Source organism: Thermobia domestica, chromosome 4 (genome assembly GCF_964235325.1).
Source record: "Thermobia domestica chromosome 4, izTheDome1.hap1.1, whole genome shotgun sequence".
Classification (NCBI taxonomy): domain Eukaryota; kingdom Metazoa; phylum Arthropoda; class Insecta; order Zygentoma; family Lepismatidae; genus Thermobia; species Thermobia domestica.
In genome coordinates, this window is record NC_137457.1 from 278,169,329 (window position 1) to 278,190,681 (window position 21,353).

The 21,353-nt window shown below is 34.2% G+C and overlaps 1 protein-coding gene across 4 annotated transcripts in view; it reads left to right on the plus strand.

Moving 5' to 3' along the window:
• LOC145684081 (clavesin-1-like) overlaps positions 1-16,766 on the plus strand; it is a 52,219-nt gene extending 35,453 nt beyond the window's left edge. For all 4 annotated transcript variants that reach the window (XM_081755953.1, XM_081755952.1, XM_081755954.1 and 1 more), the window contains exon 5: positions 499-16,766. In XM_081755953.1, the coding sequence (XP_081612079.1) occupies positions 499-601 (103 nt within the window). In that variant the 3' untranslated portion in view covers positions 602-16,766. The remainder of the gene's footprint in view (positions 1-498) is intronic.
• The last annotated feature ends 4,587 nt before the right edge of the window (positions 16,767-21,353 follow it).

The following is a 21,353-nucleotide window of genomic DNA, read 5'->3' on the forward strand; positions in this document are numbered from 1 at the left end:
AATCCTGCGGTACTCACACAACAATTTTTATAGAGAGAGTTTGGCTACGGACATATATTTTAAAGTACTCAATAACTATCTTTATAAAAATTGTTGTGGAAGTACGGCAGGATTCTGAAACGATGTATTTTTGAATAGCGCACACATTAGTTGCTAAGTGAAGTCGTGACCCGACTACGGTAAGTCTCATAGTTTTGGAGCTATGGACCTTTAAAGTTAATTTTTTCATGTTTTCGGTAGCATATAACTCCGAAAGGAATCATTTGTGCACTCAGGTCGGCCTATACTTTTTTTTTGTTTTATCTTGATGTCAAGAATCACCTCGCAAACGTTGTCGGTTTTGTTTTGAAACACCCTGTATGTATTCACAATATATAAATTCTCATCATTTATAGTGTAATAACATATTTATTAAAATAACACACTAGTAAAATAAGGACATCTAGGGGTTATTTTCATATTATTTTATCTCAAGTGTTCTTTTATTTGATATTACAGAAAATCCGAGACGTTTCCTGCGCGACCACATTCCGAAGAGAGAACGAGCAACACAGCTGCTCGCACTTTGCGGCAACAGAGTGAAGTACTTGAATTTCAGTGAGTTTAACAGTGATAACATTTATAAGAAGTGTATATAAGAGAGTATTTATATTTGTATGGAATATTTTGCACAAAAATAGTACAAAATATAAAGGCACTTGGAGAGTCGTAGCCAGTAAGATAGGTTGCGGAAAGCGTATGCGTAACTGAGTAGTTATTCTTAAGGAAAATATTGTGGACTTGATTTATATGACATTATTGTTTGTTTTTAAGTTTGTACTCTGTTTCTGTGTACCTGCGCCATCTCTTCTCTGCTATATTCTATGTACCTGCGCCTTGTCTTCTTTTTTTATGTGCATGCGCCATCACTTCCCCATTTTTATTCTATGCACGTAAGTCTTTTTTTTCTAGATACCTGCGCCTTCTTACCTTTTTAGTATGTACCCGCGCCATTTCTCCTATACATTTTTCCCCGTATGTACTTGCGCCTCCTCTTCCCACATTTCAGTAAAACCTGATAACTTGGCAACTTGCTGAGTGTAGATATCTGTGGAGGCATACAGCTATAGCCATATTTATTGTTTTTCCATTTCCGTTTTTTCTTCTTCTTTCTTGAAATCAAAGATCGTCGTGTTGTTCACCAGTTCTTGCGTTGTATTGTAAACAGTTGGCAGTAAAAGTTCTGACCTGTTTCTATAAAGCATTTTGAGGTATAATTTCAGGAAACTTGTTTCAACATTTACTCTTTTTTCCTGAATTTTAATTTGTGAAATAACGTGTTTTCTATAGAAAACAGAAAACGTGTTCCATGTGTAGAAAATTTACTAGCAATGTATGTTTCATTAATGGGACAGTAACTTTTGATACTCACTGTATAAGGATTTTGGCTATGTGCTTAGTTAGGTTTTGACACGGCACAAATGAAACTGGTTTATTTTGAAACTTCCAATTTCAATTTGTACAACAGACTTAGTTTATTTGTAGGATATTGTAGTAAAGAATTACAAACTGAATTAAACAATATGTATCTCTTGGATTTTTCTTAACAGTATTAATTAGGATTCTAAACATAATATATAATTAGATAATATTATATAGGGTGAAAAGGATACTTATTCACGAAAGTTGGTATCTAGTTTTGTCGTTTATACGTCCACACTTTGTCGTTATTAAAAATTGTAGAATTACGTGATAGAGTCTCACCCTTTTAGAAGGATAACGTTCAATGTCGTTATATTCAAGAAGAAAGGTTAAATGCCTATTTCTGAAAAGAAGAAGAAAATATTAAAATAGGCTGAATGCCTTTTTCTGAAAAGAAAAAAAAATACTATTAAAATAATCAGGGCTTGAGAAATCCACTCGTCTTCTCGCCAGTGAGGAGTACTTTTTTTTTTTTCATTTGGTGAGTAAAGTCGGATTAATCAAAAACGTGAATTCAGGAATAAATAGCAGGTATCACTTTTTTTTTTTAATTTGTAAGAGACATACCAATAAACAAAATAAAAAAATGTATTGATGTGTTTATTGCGTCGCAAAATTATTTTTGTTTATTTGTATAAACACTGTGATTGCAAAATGGTCTGGTTAGTACATTTTTGGCTGGCGAGTACTTGCAAGCAAGATTTTTCAAGCCCTGAAAATAATACATTTATTTGTGGATTCTTTGCGTTTTAACGTACAAAATGCTCTTAAGGATATTATTATTATTATTATTATTATTATTATTATTATTATTATTATTATTATTATTATTATTATTATTATTGCTTTTTTTTCTCTTTTTTGAGGTATGCAACCGGCACCTTGTTTTGAAGTATGTTTTAAAAATCGTGATTTTTCTAATTATTTCTTTTACTTTTGTATTTATAACGTAAGTTTTTAGCCAATCAGAATTCGTAAGTACTGATACATTGTGTCTCAGAAATAACGTAGTGCTTATTATTATTTTTGATTCTGTTACGCATGTGTATCGTCAGAAATGATATTTTATAATTTAATGCTAAAAACTTCGAAATGAAGAACTGATTTGAGTATTGTGTGGTGTAATTTGAAGAAATTGTTTTTAGGCTGCAGTAACATTTACTCAAATCATCTCATCAATTTCAAAGATGTTAATAAAAGAAATTCAAAAAGGTGTTGCAGATGACTATATTACTTAGATTAGATTATATGAATATAGCAGGGGTCAACTAAAGCTTGAAATCAGAAAAATTCGAAGTAACGAAAGGTCAAACTACAGAAAGAAAGGTCGTGTCACTGGTAGATCGACCGCCCGGCAAGCAAGAGTTGGTATTGAGTTCCCGTTCTTCCAGAAACCAAATATTCCTGTGTTATCTTATAAGTAGGGAATTTAATTTTATATTTGCTATTATTACTGTGCTTCTATGTGGGCGAAATGGTTAGTGGTCATTGCCTTTGGTGCGTGTGGTCCCGAATTTGATCCATGCAAAGAAAAGGACGATTTTCAATGTTGACCTAGTATCCTGTAATTGAGAGATTTTAAAGCACAGGTTTCGTTCTACGATTCTTTTTTAAGTTATAAATGAAACTAAAAATATTTACCATGGAAACAGGTTCGCATTTTTGAGCCTACAATTGGAAATTAAATAGAGTACTCTCATCTTTGTAAGTACATTTTTGTTCAATAAATATGATAAATTTTAACATTTCTTATCACTGTGTATTGCGAACGGTGATTATATTTAGAAAGAAATATAAGTAAAAAAGCTAGTATTTACCGCAAACCAAACAAGAGCGCCCATACTGTGGTTTCCAGGGGGGAAGGGGGCAAATATAAGTGAGGTTTCAAATTTTACTATAACTAATGTAAAAATTCTATTGGGCTTTCGATATTCCGAAGTACGATTTCCTCTTAGGGGGAAGGTTAGCGCCCCACCTTGCTTCCCCCTGATGGCGCCCTTGAAACCAAAGTATTCTTTAAGTAGCACTTTCGGGAAACCCGGTTTCCATCTTCAGCTTAAACCAGTTCGAAGTGAATTTAAAAACAGAAAAGAAATATGAATGGATTTTTTTAAAAAAATGGTTAAAACGGAATAAAAAATATGTAAAGTACACGACTTCTTGTCACACAAAGTTCAACACATGTTACCTGCTAAAAAATAATGTTCAGTAACATGTTGACCTTTGTGTGACAAGAAGTTGTGTGCTTCACAATTTTTTTTTAAATTCCTTTTTAACCATTTTTTACTCATTCGTATTTCTTTTCCATGATTTTAAATTCACTTCGAACTGGTTTAAGCTGAAGATGGAAACCGGGTTTCCCGAAAGTACTACTTAAAGGAATACTTTGGTTTGTAGTGAGTAACAGTTTTTTTTTTCCTCATATTTCTGTCTTAACATTTCTTGTTGCCGGGTGGTTTCAGTCCAATCCTACGGAGTCTTAAGCCTTTTTTGCCAAAGGATCTGGTAACGCAAACAATACGGGAAAAATCTAAGCTTCAGCTTAATCCCTGCAGTTATTCTAGCAGTAAAATTTCGTTATGGAATACCTTTTAAAAAAAATGTTAGAAATTGTTTTGTTTACAGCATTTGAGTAAATGCGAGGGTTGAAATGGTGGAAAGTCTCCATTGTCGTTGGTTTTAATGTAGTCTATAGGTGTATTTATTAATCAAATAGTAAAATTATGGTACAACTTTATTCCTAGTATTAATGAATTTTTGTGGTAAAAGTGTTTCGATGAATCAATATGAAATTATAAATTAGTATGTATTTTCTTTTAAATAACGTCTTTTTGAGCTTACGGTATTTGTTAATAAGGTATTTTTTTGTAATATACATTTACTGTATTTATTACTTTTTTGTTATTTAAATTATACATTTAAAAATGTACAATATGGAGTGTAGAGTTTGCAAGGACTGTAGTTTAAGTTAAAATATATAAAGGGTCCACCTGTTAAAAATTAATATTCAGCTTTATTGGGCTTCATCAAGTGGTTGAAATACTGGGGTAAAATGGGGCTAGAGAAACTTTTTTGCTTTATTTGAACGTAATTTGGTAACCATGAGAAATATTAGACTGTCTGGCTGGAGGAATCAACTATCTCTTCGCCTCCTTAAGTACGTAAGCAGGAAAGAAATGTCCAAACTCGGTATCCTGGCTCGGACTCAATAATTTCTAAAAAAAACTTTGAGCGCAAACCTCTGAAATTGATAGCTAGCTAGATTCCGAGTCCGAGCGAGCTCGAGTATCAGCATGATTAGTGAGCGCAACCACGACCGAGTTCAAGCCTCATTTAGTATAACAAACCCAAGACCTTAGTGAGCGGGAGAACGAGCTGGCGTGAGCCGTATTGAAGGTATCGAGCCTGGTTGAAATTGGCGACCGCGAACCTCATTGAGCATAGTGAGCCTTAGCCTGAGCTACCTAGTTGCAAAATAACCATTTTTGAAGCAGAATAGGATCTTCGTAATAATTTTAACCGATTCTGAGTAATGCTATTTCTGAGAAAAATAGGTGTCAAAGTTCTGTATGTTTCGAAACCATATCCACGAAGAAGTTAGGTATCGACTGAAAGCAGGGAATTCATGTTATTATTCAGTCCGAACTTTTTCGTCATTGCGAATTCTTCGAAGAATTTAAAGCGTAAAATATGCCTGTTGTGCTGTATAGTTGCGAAATATGGCCGCATACTGAACGCAGACTGAAAGTATTTGAAAGTGAAATCTTGCGGCAATTTAGGGGCCGCGGTGGCTCAGTGATAGAGCGTTCACCTCTGGTGCTTGGGGTCCCGGATTCGATCCCAGCCCCCGCCAAGTGAACTTTGTGGTGGACAAACACCGTGTCGTGGGTTTCCTCGGGTTCTCCCGTTTCCTCCCACTTTCTTCATTCCACCATTTCAATCATTACTCATCATCACCGCCTCCTTTAGCCTAACCGGCATATCCGTGGGACGTAAAACTCAAAGATTTCATTTCATTTTTCTTGAGGCAATTTTTCGGACCCATGAAGAACGGGAATGGGAAATGGTGGAAACTTCATAATGAGGAACTGCGTATTTTATACCATTTATCTAACATTGTTAGAATCAGGTCATATAGTAATGTAGTCAGGTCATGATTTAGTCTAGGAGATTCAGGTTTGCAGATCATGTAGCTAGAATGGAAGAAAGTAGGAACACTTAAAATTTTAAATGGAAACCCAATCAGGTAAGGATCATTAGAAATACCTAGGCGTAAATGGGAGGATAATATTAAGATAGATATCGCAAAAATAGCATTTCAAAGTAGAAACTGAATCCAGTTGACTAAGGACAAAAATCAGTGGAGACTTAAATGCAGCATTAAATCTTTCGGTTCCGTAGGCCATAGCGTTAGTTAGCGGAAGCGTTAATTTATTATATTTGATAGTTACTGAAAAATACATGAACACTACAAAGTTTACCACCTCAGCGAGAAATCGCAAACTGTATTTCATTTATGGTCGATTTAATAACCTTTTTGTAACTTCATACGTGAATGTTACAACTCGTCACATATTTTGAATTATAAATACAATAGTAAATTCAAGTACAAGAGTAAAAATAACTCGCAAATTGAAGTGCTCTTATTTTGTATTTTATGTTTATTTATAATTTTATAATAATTATATACATCAAAATATGTTTTATATGTCCTACCCTACCATTGCAAAACTTATGCCTTTTTTTAAAACAGACACCAGGTAGACCCTTTATATCTATTTTATATTGACGATCATGATGCTAGTACTATAGAAGATAGGTTCTATGTGATTTAGATATATATTTATTATTTCTTTCTTTCTTCCTTTCCTATGAAGTGAATTAATGCTGCTTGAGTCTCTTGTGAGGATAAGGTTTCAGGACGAACAATAAAGATGTCGATAGATGGTAGGAATTTTTCTGAGTAAAATATGTTTATATAGACATGTGCCGGGTTTTCATTAAATTCATTGATACATTTGTTTGATGAGTAAAGAATTATTGTGAAAGTTAATAAAAACAATAAATTAAATATTGTTTTTTTATGCAACATTTTTTGATGCACGAAACACAAAAACTTATTGACCCAAAGTAACTTGGCATACCACCAATGTGAAAAATATAGTTCTTTTCAAATGTGTGGTGAGGTACGATCGACGATCTCTTAATTAAACAAGTTAAATTAATTAATTCGTTCTTTGTACGTATTCCATTTCCCTAAACTTTTTGCGAAGTGAGTGTATATTATTATTGCAACAATGTTGGTATATTAAAACGGTGAAAACATTAAGAATTCTTGTCCGAGTTATTATTTAATTCTTTCAGTGGAAATATAAATCAATATTTCTGTATTTTATCGGTTTCATATCAATATCAATTACACATAGACACAAAACAAAGTATTAAAAACTTATCTTCCAATTTCAATTAATATAAATTTTTGTAAGTTCTTAAGTAACGTAAATTATGAAACAATATTAACGATTTTTTTTAAAAAAAATAAAGTTATCAGTGATCGCCCTGATAATTAATCTTCGTAAAAATGAAATTGACGTTGTATGGCATCTGTTTACGGCAAAACGACTGAACGGTTTAAAATGAATTTTTGAGCGTAGCACTTGAATCTAGATCCAGTATATTTCAATCAAAAATTTTATTGTAGGTCTTATATCTGGAAAACTACATATAGTGTAGCCAAACCCAAACTATCAGTTAACTCAGTATGATGTGCTTATTCCGTAGAAAATACGAAAATTCGATTTAGGGGCCGTTCAAAAATTTTGTGGCTCCTGATCCAAAAACTAATTATTGGCCAGGATTTTTTTTTTTTTCAATCATCCATTTTTGGGTCATTTTCTTAAAATTCTTGTTACCATTTTACTTATCCACAAGTTGCGATAGTTGAGCATAAAGCGTCCCTTGCAATGGAGAAAATTTCTCATTATAGCCCTTGTGCGCACGCATATAAATTCATATGGACATATTTACTCAGAATCTACACTACTATCAACCAAAATATTTTCCATTTCCTTGTGAAGCATATTATATGTTTATATTCTTGACGTAATATTTTCAGATCTGCAGCTCTACATAATTAATCTCAGTAAAGTTAACTTTTTTCTTTTTATGGTACGAAAAATCTGTATTAGGGAAAAATCGCGAAATACTCTGTATAAATAAATAACAGTAGATATTATTGGTGATCTCGCTAATTTATTCCTGTTTAATTTTTTATGAAACTTTGTAAAATTGTAATGTATTTCTGGCACAGTTATTAAGAACTGCAATGATGATAATCTAATTTAAATATGTAGACATGTACATGTAGTAATCAGGTTGTAATTTTTTTTTTAATATAGGTTGTTCATTTTTATCGTGGTCAAAATATGTATTTAAAGTGCCTAGTTACCAAGAAGTTCATTCGTGTGCATTATAATTGTACAGGATGTCTCATAAAATTGGAATTGCAACGGTAATGCATTTCTTTTTATTATCTTTCTCTGTATACCCCTCCAAATAACTCTATTTTGTAGATGGCGTGGGAGACCCGGGTTCGATTCCCGGCAGGAGCTCATGTGGTTCGGATTCCACGTTAATCAGTAGGTCCACGTCTCATATAGCCTCGCTGCTGAAAGGGACGCTAAACTACAAAATCAATCAATCAATCTATTTTGTAGATTTTTAAAAAAAAGTTATATTGCCTTTTCTTAATTGAGCGATGCATTCGCCAGTTCTTTATATTAAAATACAGGGTGATTTTTTAAAAGCTCATAGATTTTATTTCAGTCTAGAATTTCTGAGATACGATTTTCATTCCGTTTGTAGCAAATGATCAAGGAAGGATGGGAAATGTATGGAACTATGTTCACTAGTTTAAATTCATCCGGGGTAATATTCGTCATGCCTCAAGAAAAACAGCAAATATTCGCCAGTGTACCTTCAATTGGAATGAGATGCGGTGCAGTGTGCAGATTTGAGTTTTCTTCGTTAGATGGCTGCCAATAAGAAACAGAAAACTAGGCCGTTGTATTGAGACTTGTGCTGTACAGTTCTGTGCTACTGTGTGAGTATGATAGGACACAGTGGGAGTAGCATACCCTTTGGAGCACCATGAGTTTATCGTTAAATGTTTTTCGAGAACGAAATCTATTGTTGCCACGCAAAAGGCATTTAGAAACAAATTTGCCTCACGTTCTGCCCCAGACAGGAACCTAATATGGTCGCTGGTGAATAAATTGGGAGAAACAGGATCGCTTCTAAGTGAGATATGGAAGCATCGGACCACGCAGGCGGGTGTTGTGGAAGATGTCAGTTATCGACACGTTAGGCCCCCCAAGAAATCTCTGTATCGTTTGTCGCAAGAATCTGGCTATAGTTATTCAACATGTGATTTATGGGTGCTACCACTAACACTTAATTTGTATCCTCACTAACACTTAATTTGTATTCTGCAATGTTGCTTCAAAAATCCAAAATCTCATTCCAGTTGTAAGGTACACTGGCGAATATTTGCTCATTTTCTTTAGACCTGGCCAATATTATCCCGGATGAATTTAAACCAGTAAACAAAGTTCCATACATTTCCCATCCTTGCGTGATCATTTGCCATAAACCACATGAAAATCGGACTTCAGCTAGAAATTCTAGACCGAAATGAAATTCATGAGTTTTAAAAAAGTCACCCTGTATATTATTATTATTATTATTTAACTTGAAGTTTCCCTAATAACTTAGAATTACGTAATTCTGTCAGAATGATTAAGACCAGATATAACTTTTCGGGAACTCTAATGCCAAAGAGTTATAGTTTAGAGTTATGTTTAATAAATCTTCCAATTGTGCTATGATTGTACGGCGTACAGAATTAGAAATATATATATATAATCCTAAAATTGCCTTGATTTATGACGGCATCCTGTATATAATTTGACATTTTTTGTGAATTATTACTTTTTTTAAAAAAGAAGAATAATGTGAATTGGATTATGGAAATACTAGAAATATATACATATATTTTCTAAAGTTATACATCATATTAAGATAGTGTTGCATTTAGAAGTGTATTTACACCATATTGAGATAATGTGCCGTACTAATGTAAAGTCCTTAGTAATGGTAGTTTTTGTTTTATTACATGGAAGATTATCATGTGTTATTTTTTTAATGTGCTTTTATTGATAATGTAGTTGGTATGAGGCATATGAATCTACACAAATGCACACAAGACAGGTAGAATGGGATCTTACTTATTTTTTGCTTATGCACTAATGTCAATAGATTTGTGCCGGATTTTCGATTTAGTAATCTCTTGTTTTACATTCAAAAAATCTCGTTAAGATCTATCATGAGTAATAAATAAGAAAAAGCTTACTTGCCTGAATAAATTATATGTTTTTCTCTTTTGATGGATCGATGAAGTCCCGTTCTTCTGTGGATTGAAGTATTTCAACAACAAAACGTGTACGAAATAAAATTTTTCGTATTGATTTATAGTCAGGGTGTTCAGCAGTCGAGGAAAAGTGTCAGTTATGCTTGAATTCGACACTGAAATTCTCGTTTCAATATTGTTAATCTATCTGATATAAATAAAATAAAGAGTTTGTTTGTCTATGTCTCTTTCAGTCTGTGTGCGGCCTAGAGACCAAACAGACTTTGTTTGTCTGTGTGTTTGTCTCTGTGCGGCCTGGAGACCAGACGAGTGGACTCTGAGAGTGACCAAATTTTGGTCACGGGTACCTTGGCCCAGGCCCCAGATCAAGACGAAGCGTTTTTCTTTTTTTTTTTTCAAAATTCGAATCAGGGGGATCTCAGGAGGGGGGAACGTTTACCGGGACATGTAAAAGTAGTAGAAAATGATCGATATTAGTGTCAAATTCATAGTTTTCGCGGAAACTCCGATCGCATTAACTTCCAAATTCACCCCATTTGGCTACGGGCCGGGGGATACCAAGACATGTAAAAATAATCCAAAATGACCGATATTAGTATCAAATTCATAGTTTTCGAGGTCGCTGAGATCAATGGTGACACTTCCATTAGCGATGGCTTTCAGATTCAGCTGCCATTGTATGCCGGCCGGGGATCACGTGCGGGAGAGATGCTACCGAGACATTTAAAAATAATCCAAAATTACCGATATTAGTGTCAAATCTATAGTTTTTGCGGTCGCTGAAATGAATAGTGATATTCCCACAGGCGTTGACTTCCAAATACAGCTCCCATGCGAAGAATTGGTATTTTCAGCTAGTGAAAGCATATATCTGAAATGTCCATAAGTAACTTTCAAATGAACCACTCTCGCCTTCCCTCTAGCTGCATTAAAAGAGTATTTCACAATTTTCCAGATTAATTGTTTTGAGGCTCGGGTACTGATAGAGAAACTTCCACGGAAAAACATAACTTTCGCCTTTCTGCCAGATGTATATAAACTCAATCAATAATAATCAATCTGTGCATTACCAAGTAGATGATGCAGTATTTAGGAAAGCAACATACGAATATCTATATAATGGTTGAATTGAGAGTTATTCTGCACCTTCTTAACAGCCTTTTCCTCCAAATTACATACTATAACTAATACATATTCATCAAATATCATCACCTCATGTACTTATATTTGTATCCAATTTTCCTATTTCATTATATTATTATTATTATCATTATAGTGAATAATTCGTCGAGGGCTGTTCTAGTAAACTAAAAAGTAGCTTCTCAAATATATTTAAATATATAGACGTCATCCAGAATTTCAAATGACGCTTTATTTCTATGAAATTGCGCGTTGCTCATCTGATTATTAATTTCTTTACGTTAAGATCACAAAACATAAAATATAAAACATAAATACTAATACAATTGAATTAATTTTTCGACGTTTGATTCGGGATTCTATACATTTACAGTCATATTTCTATGGATATACATTGCCGATCAAATCACAAAACTGTCTTCTTTACTATATCATTAACAGTCCATCTTTTTGTATCTAATATATTTTATTTACTAATTTCGATTCGAAAATTTTATAAATTTCCGGTAGAATTTAAATTTGTATATCATTCGATACAGCACGGTATTCCTATCCAACATTCTTTAAAGATGTTCTATAATGCGTTAGCTCAGCTATATCATAGCGGTGCATTACAACTTTTCTTCTTTGAATGCATCGTATATACCAATAGTGATTTAGTGTATTCTAGTCTTAATAAGTTCTTCCGATTGTGTGTTGTTTGATGTTCTACGTTTCCGTACGATGTGCAACAATATTCCAGCTACGTTCAGTTCAGTGATTGGTAAATGTACTTTGAATATAGTTGCTTTATTTTATCGTTCCATAATATTATACTTTCTCTGGACACACATACATTACGCTATAGACATTCACAGAAACGTGGGGGATTCTTCATTTAGTTAAGCATTATTAATTTCGCATATATTTCCTGCCAAAAATTGGGCGCTTTTTATATGTCGGCAAATACAGTATATACGCTTTTTACATACTTTTTTTTTCTGAATAACTTCGGAATGAAATCTCCTTCATAGTAATAAAAAAAAAAAAAAAAAAACAATACTAGTAGCATTCTCGTGGGATAACTTGTTTTGTCTCATGGTAGAATACATTTACATTAAGCTGTAAGTCTGTGTCCCATATGGATTGATTGCTGAAAAAGAACATTAAACTCCAAACACATGGTTTTAATATCAGCGTAGTTTTTGGTAAGTTACAGAAGCTTGCTTTCTGTATTATAGAGAAGTGCGTTACAAAAATTCATTCCGAACATATAAATATATACTTTTGTTGTCCTCTGGAGTGAGGGATCCTTTGTTCATTCCTCAGTCATGCGAGTTTGTGGTAGACAGCATCGTACTCGTGCGTTTTTTCAGGGTTATCTCCTGAAAAATTTTAATGTATGATTCGAACCATGTGTACCAGTGACGACTCCAGCGTTAATTTGGGGGGAGGGGAAGCGGAGAGGCAGGTACTTTATTGGGGGAGGAATAGCTACTTTTTTGTATACCGAAAATGTTAGTATTTGAGCTACCTTACAATACATCATCTCTGAGGGGCATTTGGGGGACGATGCCACCGGGGGACCGCACCTTTGCCCCCTGTAGCGTCGTCACTGATGTGTATTCCTATCTAGTAGGATCGAACCCGGCCCTTCCACATAAAAGACCAGAACCGTAGAGCGTCAGGGCGCTCTATGTTGAAAGTTGTTGCTGAGAATTGATATATTACTTCACTGTAATAGTATTGGTCATTGAAGTTCGTCATGGTAATTTGAAGAACTTTTAGAAAGACAAATATATTCTACCTTAACTTCCCTGTGTTGAATTATAACACTTGCAGTTTCGAGTCTTTTCTGATCCGCGTATTCTGCTACACTGTTATAGTTAACATGATGAAGGGATTTTTCATTCGGGAAAGTCCTATAACTCAGATAAAATTAAAATCCATACCACTATCATTCTACACTTCCAAGTTATATACAACAGAAATGTTGAAATGCTTTTCTGGAAACACAGTTACTAGATAGAAAAGTGCTTACAATCATTTGAAGTACTTGAAATATGCTCCAGTTAAACTGGTAATCCGTTGGTACGAGCTTTCATTTTATGGTTATGCGAATTTCCAGAGTGAAGAATCCCTTCATATAAGGAGTTTAGCATCGTAGCAGAATATTACACAGTAAAGAAGGAGCGAGAGATACCTTCTAAACTATACGTATCATAATTTAATATAGAGTTGTTAAAGTAAGATGTCTTTGTCTTTTTAAATATTGTAAAATTAACCTTGTTTAGGTAGAAAATGGAGCAATTTGTACACGGTATTCGGTTCTCTCTTGCAACCATGTATTACAAAAATTTCTGTTATAAAAAATATAACACAGAATCACTATAATTGTGGTCATAAGACCAATACAAAATCCACTAAATAGGGTAAATAGGTGTCCCAAGGCCCAGGCAACCATGGAAGGATTCCCACAGAGCTCCAGGCAAGCTGAGTGAGTGTGGGTTACGATTCTCAGTGCTCCTGGCAAGCAAAGAGAGATTGGAGTCCCGCAAAGCTATGCATCCTATAACATTTATCACGAAAAAGAAACGAAATCTTTTAGTTTATATTCCATGGTTATGCCGAGTAGGCTAAAGGAGACGATGATGATAGGAATGAATAAATGATGGAATGATGAAAGTGGGAGGAAACGGGAAAGCTCCGACAAAAGCCACACGCACGGTGTTCGCCCACCACAAAGAGCATCCATCAGGAATTTTAAACGGGAAAGTTAAATTTATGTTGGATTTATGGGGTGATTATGGTTTTTAGTAATCAAAATTAAGAAAATAGAAACTAAATGAAATGAGAACATAACGATATGAAAACAGTTTCTTTGATGCTACACTGAAGCACTGTTGTTGATTGAGTTACTGGTACACGTTACATAAAATTTTTAGTTGTTGATTCTTTTTATTTGCCCACGACTGCTGAACATCCAGATAATTTTAACTGAAACTGCTAGCGCGTAATATTTATTGTTTGTAGACTTTAATAACTTTTTTTTTTTTTATTATTGTTTACTTCTCAGAATGGACTCTTTAATAGCTATCATCTCTGTGATCTTCCTTTATCAGTATTAATATTGCTTGCATTTGTTGTTAACAAGAAACAGAGTATGTTGTTGGCACGTTTACACATATCTGGAGGAGGTATTGATTTGTGATATGTTATTCCAAAAAAAAAAAGAAAGTATTTTATTTTGATGAGAGTGCCTGTAAAATAATATATATATAATAATGCGTGTGTATAAGTGGATTATTTTAACCTAGTCTGGTTAACAGAAATATTGTATATTGTGTGTATGTTAAAAATATTGTACATTATACAGATAGTCATTTTTAGATCGTAAATACAGTATAAATATTTATCACTGTTTGCGTGTTGTTTGCGTTTGTATTAAATACATTGTCGGTAATGGGTTTGTATGATTAATTAGTAACATTAGAGATTTGTACATTCCTTTAATTATTATTATTATTGTTACTGTTTTAAGGAAATTAAAGTGCATAATGTTATATCTACTAGTTAAGTGTGATGGTGTGCTGCAGAAAATGGTTAGGGCTTCTTTTTGTTCTATATACCAGTATATATTACTGTGTATCTTGGAAATGCAGCATTTGTTGAAAATGTCATCAGTTGTTATGCTGCATATTGAAAGTGGAGAATGAGGATAAAGCCTTCCTCCCTTGCTTCTCCGATCAATGCACAAGTTGTAACTTAATAATAGGCTAATTTTATTATATAAACCTATGAAAAAATCTCATTCTGATCCATGTAAAGTGGAAAATTGAATATAGATGTATTAATATGTGTAGTAAATTAATGATCTAATTTTCCCTATCGGAATACATCCTTGGTTTTAGAATTTTTGTCATTAAGCTTGTGAGTATCGGAATTGCACTTTAAGGAAACAGGAAAGGAAAATGTGTTTTAAGATCAAAATGGCCAAGAGAAATGTCTGTATCGCTGTTTGTAATTTTCGCAGAAAGGGATCAGTGATTTAGTTAAGAGCCGAAAGGAAGAAAAGAGTAAAATTAATGCAAAATTTAAAAAAATAAATAAATAAATAAAATAAAAATAAAAAAATAAATAAATATTTTGATATTTCAAGTAGTTTTTTTTTTTTTTCGTGCATGTTTTAACGTAACTTATTTTAACATTCACCAACACACAAAAGAGTGAATATTAGAAATCGTGGTTAATCTCTGTTATTGTCATATTGCGTTTCTAGCTTTCGCGGTAACCTCTTCATAAAATAAAATGATACGAATTTACATGACTCTTGCACAGTAAAACATAGCATAAGCAAAGATGCATTACAAGCATCGTATTTGTATCGGATAATAAGAGATAAAAGGATTCCTTTTATAAAAAGAATATCTCTCGAAGGGAGGGGGGGGGGAGCAAAGAAATAGCTCTGATTTCTTCCCGTGCACAATGGTTTCGAAACTTTTCATAGAGGGATTCGGCAAGAATAATGATGTCTTTACTTTTGCTGTTCAACGTTGTGTCAATTAATTTGTGATCGAAACTGTTGTGCTTAGTTACGCTTAGTTTGTTTTTGATTCCGGTAGTGTTTCTCTATATGAAATATGTCTGCATAATAATTGAAAGAAATGTGGTTATCGTTAGTGGTTATTAGTCGACTTTGGAGGGGGGGGGGGGGGGTATATATGTTATATAAGAGAAGACTTGCAAAATAATGTGTATGAGATGATGATTGTTAACTAAATTAGATAGAGATAATTAAAGGCAAAGGACGAGGATACAATATTTGCAAACCAGTGCATGACCAGCATAAGTAGTAATTAGACATAGTTAAGCCTGTCCGTAAATTTTGGCACAATTTCCTGTGTATCAAAATTCTGCCTACTATAAATAGCTAACTATTAAGAGATTTTTCTTAATTGTAAGCAGACACGTCTTAAAGTCAATTATTCTTATGATGTAATTGATGTTCATGTCCCAATTAGTTTAAAACATAACCAGGATAAAACAATGCAGAAACCTTGTGTCACGACTGCCATTTCACACGTAGTCGCCAGCAGTCAACAAGGTATTTCTGTACTGCTCTACCCTGGTAACTCCATTCCTTTATTATATATATATATATTTTGTCACCTTTCCTTCTGAACTTGTACATTGTTATATGGCTAGCGTACGCTAGCAGTAGTCAGGGTTCCAATTCTGTTTTTATCCTTCATGAACAAGGCTTCAGGGGAGAGCCGAAAGCTTGAAAGTTCAAGGAATTTTCTGAAACAGAATTTCAAGTAAGTGAAATGATCCTTTTGGGTAGATTATTAACCTAAATTCATCATAATGTTAAAGCACAAATAAGGTGTATCCAGCTGCTTATGCTCTCCATCCACTGATGTGCATATATCAACTGGCATAATGATGTTCAAAATTGTGTTTACTCTCTTGTTGTTTATATTTCGTGAACAAGTTGGTCCATTATGTTAGTCTAGTATTAGTCTGAAATATATTTTTTGTTAAATTAAACAAAGCCTCAGGTGAATCGAGCCATGCACTCGAAAATTATGCTTAAAAATGTATTTATCTGAAGGTATGTATCCATTAGATAAAGTCATGCTAGTTTGAAATCAAATGTAGAACGTTCCAATAAGTTTCCTGTTTTTTCAAGAATGTTTGAATATTACGTCCAATTTTAATTGCCAAAATAAAATTCACGCCACTTTTCTTAAAAAAAGTAAATAAAACTAAAAGCGAAATTAAAACCGAGGGAACATCATCCAAGAACTAGTAAAGAGCTATATAATAGAGTGTGCAATGAAACCCAACAAGTTTAATAGAAATTTGGCGTTACTAAAGAAATCTTGTTTTGTTTAATTATTCTACGAAGACGCAGGTTTTTTAACTGAGTTGTACTTGCTTAACTAAATGAAGCCACTAAGGAAATGGAGCAGAGGCAAGATTTATCAGTTTCTTATTCCTGTAGTTATAAATGGTACAAGTGTTGAGCTGGTGTGAAATAATAGGCTGAAAATTAAGATTAAGGATACCAGCTACATAATAACTAAGTAATTATAACAATTAATTGACTGCTTACGTAAATAATACCTCTTCCAATTATACTTTTTCCAATATTTCAAATGTTTCGCTCGGGCGTGCGACGTCACCTACATTAGGATGAAAAAAAAAAAAAGAAACATTGATAGCACACAGGATAGAACACATAAGGAAGTCCCTAAGCTGTATCCGGTTTGTCAAAACATCTCCAAAACACTAAACATTCAGTGCAGAATGTGAAAATTTTACACTGTGCTTACTTCGAGTATCGAAAGAAATATATTCGAAGCGTATTACATTATGGCGAAAAAAAAAAGCGTTGCTAAACACTGAAAAAGGAAATCTGAATAAAGACTATTGTATTATTACGAATTATGTCGACAAAAATAAACTTAATGACTAGAAATAACTTTATTACGTCTTTTAAGTGTAGATACAAAAAACAGTCAGAATTACAGAAATAGTTTACAGATGATTACCAAAATTGGGAAGCACTATTTGATCTGGCTACATTGTGCACACAGAAATTCGAAATAGTTGTCGGTTAGTTGGATATATATGAATGTTCATGTTTAAGGCGATTTTAGTTGAGAGGATCCTTAAAAATTAACAGGTTTTTAGAAATTAAGTTAATGCACTAAGGTTAAATTTACACATATCAGTTGTTACATAGCTTATGAACTCACCTCTGTGCGTGGGGTCCTGGGTTCGATCCCAGCTCGCACCAAGTGAGCTTGGTGGTTGACAAACGCTGTGTGTGTGGGTTTCCTCGGGATTCTCCCGTTTCCTCTCACTTTCTTCATTTCACCATTTTCATTCATTTCTCATCATCACCGTCTCCTTTAACCCAGCCGGCATTACTGTGAGACGTAAAACTTAACTTTCATTTCATTTCATAATTTATAAATAGAATAATTTCTCTCTGCAAATAGATAAACAACTAGTATTCACAAAATATATTGTGCAATATTCATTATTTTACCACTGTTGAGATACATGAACAATATGAAAACCGTGCATTAAAAAAATAATAAAATAAAACCTTAAGCCTTGTAGTTCTGACAAAACATGCCCCAGCGAAGCATTTGAAATATTGGAAAAAGATATATAAATGGAAGGAACATTATTTGGGTGAGTAATCAATTAATTATTACAATGTTTTCCATTCGCTCAATAATTATTATTTCAGTACATAAATGTTTATTTGCGCACGTCAATTATTATTCTTCCATATAAGATACACTTGACTTCCAGCAGTATCAGGAAGTTTGTGCCTTGACAGAATAGCATGCAAGTGTAATAGCGTTCCAACGGACGTTTTCTTTACTCAGGAGAAATATATCATTAACGTACTTTGGCTCATTAACGTCATAACATGCTCTGACCCATTTCTCAACTAAGCACCATTACAGAGAACTTTGCCACTCCATTTTGATAGTACAGCTCCTTCGTGGCTAATCGGTTAGCGTACGCGCCTTTGGCGTGGGAGACCTGGGTTCGATTCTCGGCGGGAGTTCATGTGGTTCGGATTCCACGTCAATCAGTAGGTCCCGTATCATGTAGCCTCGCTGCTGAAAGGAACGTTAAAATCAACTCAAAAATCTATTTTGGTGGTAGTAGTTTCTAGTTCTTGGACAATGTATGCTTGAAATTTTAATCATGATTTTCGTTTTGCATTAATGAAAAGAAAAATGGCGTGATTTTTGAGTGAACAGCTTGTGAAGTGAATGAATTGTTTCTTTGTATTCGGTATTATTAATTTTTCTGTTTTATTTGTTGTAGCTGTATACATATGTTTGAAAAAAAAAAGAAAAAAAAAGATTGCATTTGTTGAATAGCATTTTCGTGTGTTGATTAGTGTGAAGATAAATAGTAATAATTAAAATATGTGCAGAACTGCTTGTAAAAGTTTGTTGTAATATTATGTTAAATGCAGCTTATAATGAGGAATAACATATAATAATAAAGAAAAAATATTACGTTTTGGTGAATTTTTAGTGTCTCATTTACTATTCTATCAGGCCTTGTTTCCATTTTGTACTAATACACAATAACACACTGAGCAATAATCTGATGAAGACACAGTTATTGTGTTGAAACTATTACGTGATACTGTTTTTTTTTTTTACATATTATCACAGCCTTGCTCAGTGTGTTATTGTATCTCACTTAACATGCATTTTTGTGTTAAAATCTTTTTCATTAATGAAATCGTATATGTTCAAAAACTTCTTAGTAATCGTTAAGAGACCGTACGTCCTGATTTAGTTGGGACAGTCATTTGATTTTGATCTTAGTTCCGGCTTTTTTTCAACTGTTGTTGGGAAGTGAGAACGTCCCTATTTTTTAATTTAACTGTCAGTTATTCTTATTGTGTCAGAAGAAATTAAATGTCGACTAAAAGCAGGGAATTCGTGTTACTATTCTGTTCAAAATCTCTTGTTGTCGCGAATTTTGTTGAGGAATTTGAAGCTTAAAATATATAAAACGATAATCATGCCTGTTGTTCTGTATGGTTGCGAAACATGGTCGCTTACTCTGAGGGAAGAACATAGACTGAAAGTATTTGAGAACAAGAACCTGAGACGAATATTCGGACCTAAGAAGAACGGGAATGGGGAATTACGGAAACTTCATAACGAGGAACTATATAATTTATACGGTTTACCCAACATTGTTAGGGTCGTAAAGTCTAGGAGGCTTAGGTGGGCAGGTCAAGTAGCTAGAATGGAAGAAAGTAGAAACGCTTTCAAAGTCTTGACTGGAAGACCCATCGGAAAACGACCATTAGGAAGACCTAGGCGCAGATGGGAAGACAATATTAAGATGGATCCCGCAGAGATTGGAATACAAAGTAGAAACTGGATGCAGTTAGCTAAGGATAGAAATCAGTGGAGAGCTTTTGTGAACGCGGCATTGAACCTCCGGGTTCCATAGGCCATAGAGTGAGTTAGTCAGTTATTCTATTGTACACTGTCATTGTTACGAGGGCTATCCGAAAAGTAACAGACGTTTTGAAATTAATAAGTAACAGAATGAACAAACTGAATTGCATTAATTTGAAAGGTACACTCTTAAGCTATTTTTCCACATAATCGCCTTGCAAATTAAGGCACTTATCATACCGTAACACTAGTTTTTCAATACCGTCGCAGTAGAAATCTGCCCCGTGCAATTTCAACCACTGGCTTACACCGGCATGCAATTCAGTGTCAGTACCAAAGTGTTGTGTAGCGAGCCATGTCTTCATCGCTAGGAAGAAGTGGTAGTCGCTCAGCGCCAAATCCGGGCTATATGGTGGGTGATCGAACATCTCCCATCCAAAACCATCAAAGAGCTCTTGGGTACGCTTGGCTGTGCGTTATCGTGAAAAAACACCTTCGCGCTAAGTTTTCGATGGATTTCAATTTTGGGTTCTGACTTTCTACCAACAAAAACCTAATCACAGAACGCACCTTGCATCTTACAAGAGGCGAGATTTTATATTGCGGCGCACATTCTAACACGTCACGGAAAGCACAGTAAGAGCTTCACAGTCCTCATGCTACCACAGCTGGATGCATACTGAGTGTGGTAACGTTCTGACAACAAGATGGCGACTCTAGCCCTTTCCACAGCCGTGATGGGCCAAAATGTCTGATACTTTCTGGATAGTCCTCGTATTTTTTTCTTACAAAAATTAAAAGGGTCATTCCTAACAGGTATGATTTAAATCAATACATTTGCATATATTATCCAAAAGCATTAATATTTTAAAATACAAATAAGATGACTATTCTGTACTGGTGGTAAAGAAAATCGATGGTAACTGTAAACGAGGGGTGGCCATTTTAGAGCTACTTGGCATTCTAGTAATCACTGGTGGTTTACTACATCTGTTCACTAGCCTGCTAAAGAGAATCATAAAGCAGTAACAGTGATTCAATACGGACAGTATGACAGAGACCACTGCTTGGTGCACGTGGTCTCAAGTTCAATTTCCGATGGAATTTAGCTGCACAACCATTCACTTTGATTAATCATCCGTCTCTTTTAGCGTAAAGGGCATAATTGTGAGACGTTATTTTTTAAAAAAAATTTCATTTTTTTTTTACACTCCATCGCGGGCTACCCCTCATAACTTGCCGGTAGACAAGTAGATCGGGGTCGATACCTTGGCCATCCCTGCTATAAAGCAAGCCATTGTTTGTCACATTTGTACTGGTATATCACAACATTTCTCAGAGCTGAATGATAGTCAGCAAGCTGTTTGCAACAGAGCCGCGGC